We start from the raw sequence: 2,735 nt of genomic DNA, 5'->3' as shown, positions 1-2,735 counted from the left end.
AGACTGAGCGTGGGGAGTACTAGAATGCACACACACACACACACACACACACACACACACACACAGATTTGTTTCTATATCCCCATGGGAAATGTGTATTGACTTTTTTCTTGAAAATGGTTCCCACAATGTAGCAAAAACGTGCCCACAAACACAAACCAATGAAATTAAAAGATTTTTAGAGATTCTGTGGTTGTTTCTGTTGTCTGTYTGTTGMTTAATCCTGCGGTCGCTCATTGATGTCATCAGCATCAGCTCATTATCATTTTCTGAATGCAGAACCGMGGGTTGCTTTTTCACAAGTCGGTCAGCCCGGCTCGGGCCCGGCTCTGRTACTACCTCGCTTGGGGCCTCAGATGGGCATCAGAGGTGGGCTCATTTTACTCGCYTTTCCGCCTTCGTRTTTTTTCTGACTYCTCAGAAGAGGACAGAACAYGCATCAGTCCTGGACTGAGTGGTCTTATGAATGAGGCTTACGTCTAAAAGACTATTCCTTGATAAATTGTTTATTACCTACTGTTTTAAATACCTAAGATCATCTTATTCAGAGAMATGAGAATTATAGATAATTTGGTTAATCCTTGAAAACAACAGCCTGTACAGTCTCATACAATATTGCAATTCCTGCATGWTGTTAGTGTTTTAGGTGCAGTGTGTGTTGTGGAGTATTTTTAGCTAAGAGATCCAGGTTTGACTCTTTTTCTTTCAAATGCACTGAGTTGTAGCCTCTCTTGTGTAAGCTAAAGTTCATTAGCTGCGGCTGCCTTTCTGATGGTTGATTTCACAAGTTAATCAGCTGAAGATATTCAGCCGATAATGACCCCCCCCCCCCCCCCCCCCCCCCCCCCCCACACACACACACACACACCCATAGACAAGTGCTAAAACATTATCACTCCACCTTTGCCCTCACTGGTAAGTGGTAATTAAACTCACTGGTGTTGTTCTAAGWTTTTTCTTYCTGTATCACAATGGGTTTGTCTTAATAATGCAGTAGCAATCAGAGGATGACATACACTGTATATTAACATTAAATTTTAATACCCAAAACAGCTGAAAGGTTTTTTTTTTCCACTTGTAGAAACATTAACAATGTACACAACATGACCTAAGTAGAATTCTGGTGTGTTTTCTTCACATCTTTGTAAAAAGGGATCACTGTGGGAGAGCCAGAGACAGTACATTGTATATGGTACACCGAAAAAATAACAAAGACTGAGTGTTCTTGTAGAAGATTAACTRTTTGTCCTTACAGTGTGTTATTCTTCTATTTTTTTAAGGTCAAAGAGACAAATTTTCTAGCTTGTAGAACATTTTCTGCTCTCTGCAGCTTGTACAGAGGATGTCATATTTCAAGGGCCAAGATGGAGGACACAGCCCAGCGACCTCATTTTGCCGATCAACTCCCCAGACCACCAGGCGACCATCACGTGCGAGGCAGAGGGGATCCCTTCGCCGCAGTACAGGTACGCCACTACAGCCACAGTCACTCAGACCTTCCCGTGCTCCACGCTGCACGTTTGCATCGCGCCGTGAGGCTCCAGCGCTGTCGAATTGATCGCTTCCTTGCTGCTTCTGTGGAAATCAAAGAGGGCCCTGCTAGTTACTTCTAAATAAATTTTTAATGGTTTCTGGTCAGAAATGCTTGAGAGAGAGAGCGAGATAAGACACCATCTAAGAAAAAAAAAGACGAAGAAGAAGACAGGCTTCAAAGAGCAACAACTTAATTGAGCATCCATTTCTAATTGAAAAAAAAAGCTTATCTATTTTCAGCCCGAGCTGTGATGTGGAGTCGGAGTCAACTGTGGTTGATGAATTTATCTACAGCTAAGGATGAGTGAGGTTAACTTTGATAATGAAAAGATTTAAACTGCTGCGCCTACTGAAGATTTATAAATTGGTGCAGGGCTTAAGAAATCATTAGAAGCGAATAGGAAATCCCTCCAACTCATTTGCACCACAGATCCTTTGATATGACTCCGGCTATTCCCTGACAGCAGAGTGAGCTCACTTGGAAGTGGCAGATGTTTTTTTTTTCTTGAGTAGATTGGGTTTCAGAACTCAGTGCCACATAGATGCACAGCAAGCAGGGTAAAGACGCAGTAACCTTGTGAGTGACATTCTGTTAAATGCTTGCATTTCCTGTATTGTGACTGTGTAGGAAAACATGGCTGAGACTCAGCAGCAGGGGATATCATTATACTGATAGTGCAACCTGAGCCATTCCACTGAAAAAGGAGAAACCTACATCTGCATCATGTCACCTGCAGCTTAATGTCCACTGTTTTTCCCTTGTTTTGTTCTAAAGGCACTTTACAATATATTAAGTCAACAGTAGGAAGTGTCAGAAAGAGCTGTAGCCAGCTGAGCTCTGACGTAGCGCAAGTCAGTAAAATGCTCACGATTCGAGCCGATTCTCACATTTAAGCTGCTGCGGTCAATATTTCACACAATGAATCAAATAACATGTAATAAGAAAATTGTTTACTTTGATGTGACTTGCCCAAAGAGATTTATGATCAATGCTGCGAATCCCATTAGGTTTTTGGGGTGCTTTGGTGTTTTCCAGCTCAATGGGCCTCATGCAAGAACATGTTCGTATTCTTATCCTAAATTTCTCTTACTTTTGTTCGTACAAAGGGTTCGTACGAACATGTCACGTCAGATTGTCCTGATGCATCTCAGTAATCCAGGTAAAAAATCAAAAAGAAAAAAATTGTATAGGTCTTCTGGAC

At 41.8% G+C, this 2,735-nt stretch overlaps 1 protein-coding gene across 4 annotated transcripts in view; it reads left to right on the top strand.

Annotated features, from left to right (window-relative positions):
* Positions 1-2,735, top strand: part of cntn3b (contactin 3b) — a 147,668-nt gene that overhangs the window by 43,294 nt on the left and 101,639 nt on the right. For all 4 annotated transcript variants that reach the window (XM_014009484.1, XM_014009483.1, XM_014009481.1 and 1 more), the window contains one exon: positions 1,331-1,466. In XM_014009484.1, coding sequence (XP_013864938.1) covers positions 1,331-1,466 — 136 coding nt within the window. The remainder of the gene's footprint in view (positions 1-1,330; positions 1,467-2,735) is intronic.

This window comes from Austrofundulus limnaeus, unplaced genomic scaffold, assembly GCF_001266775.1.
Source record: "Austrofundulus limnaeus strain Quisiro unplaced genomic scaffold, Austrofundulus_limnaeus-1.0 Scaffold58, whole genome shotgun sequence".
NCBI classification, from domain to species: Eukaryota; Metazoa; Chordata; class Actinopteri; order Cyprinodontiformes; family Rivulidae; genus Austrofundulus; species Austrofundulus limnaeus.
This window is presented reverse-complemented; position numbering and strand designations above follow the sequence as displayed.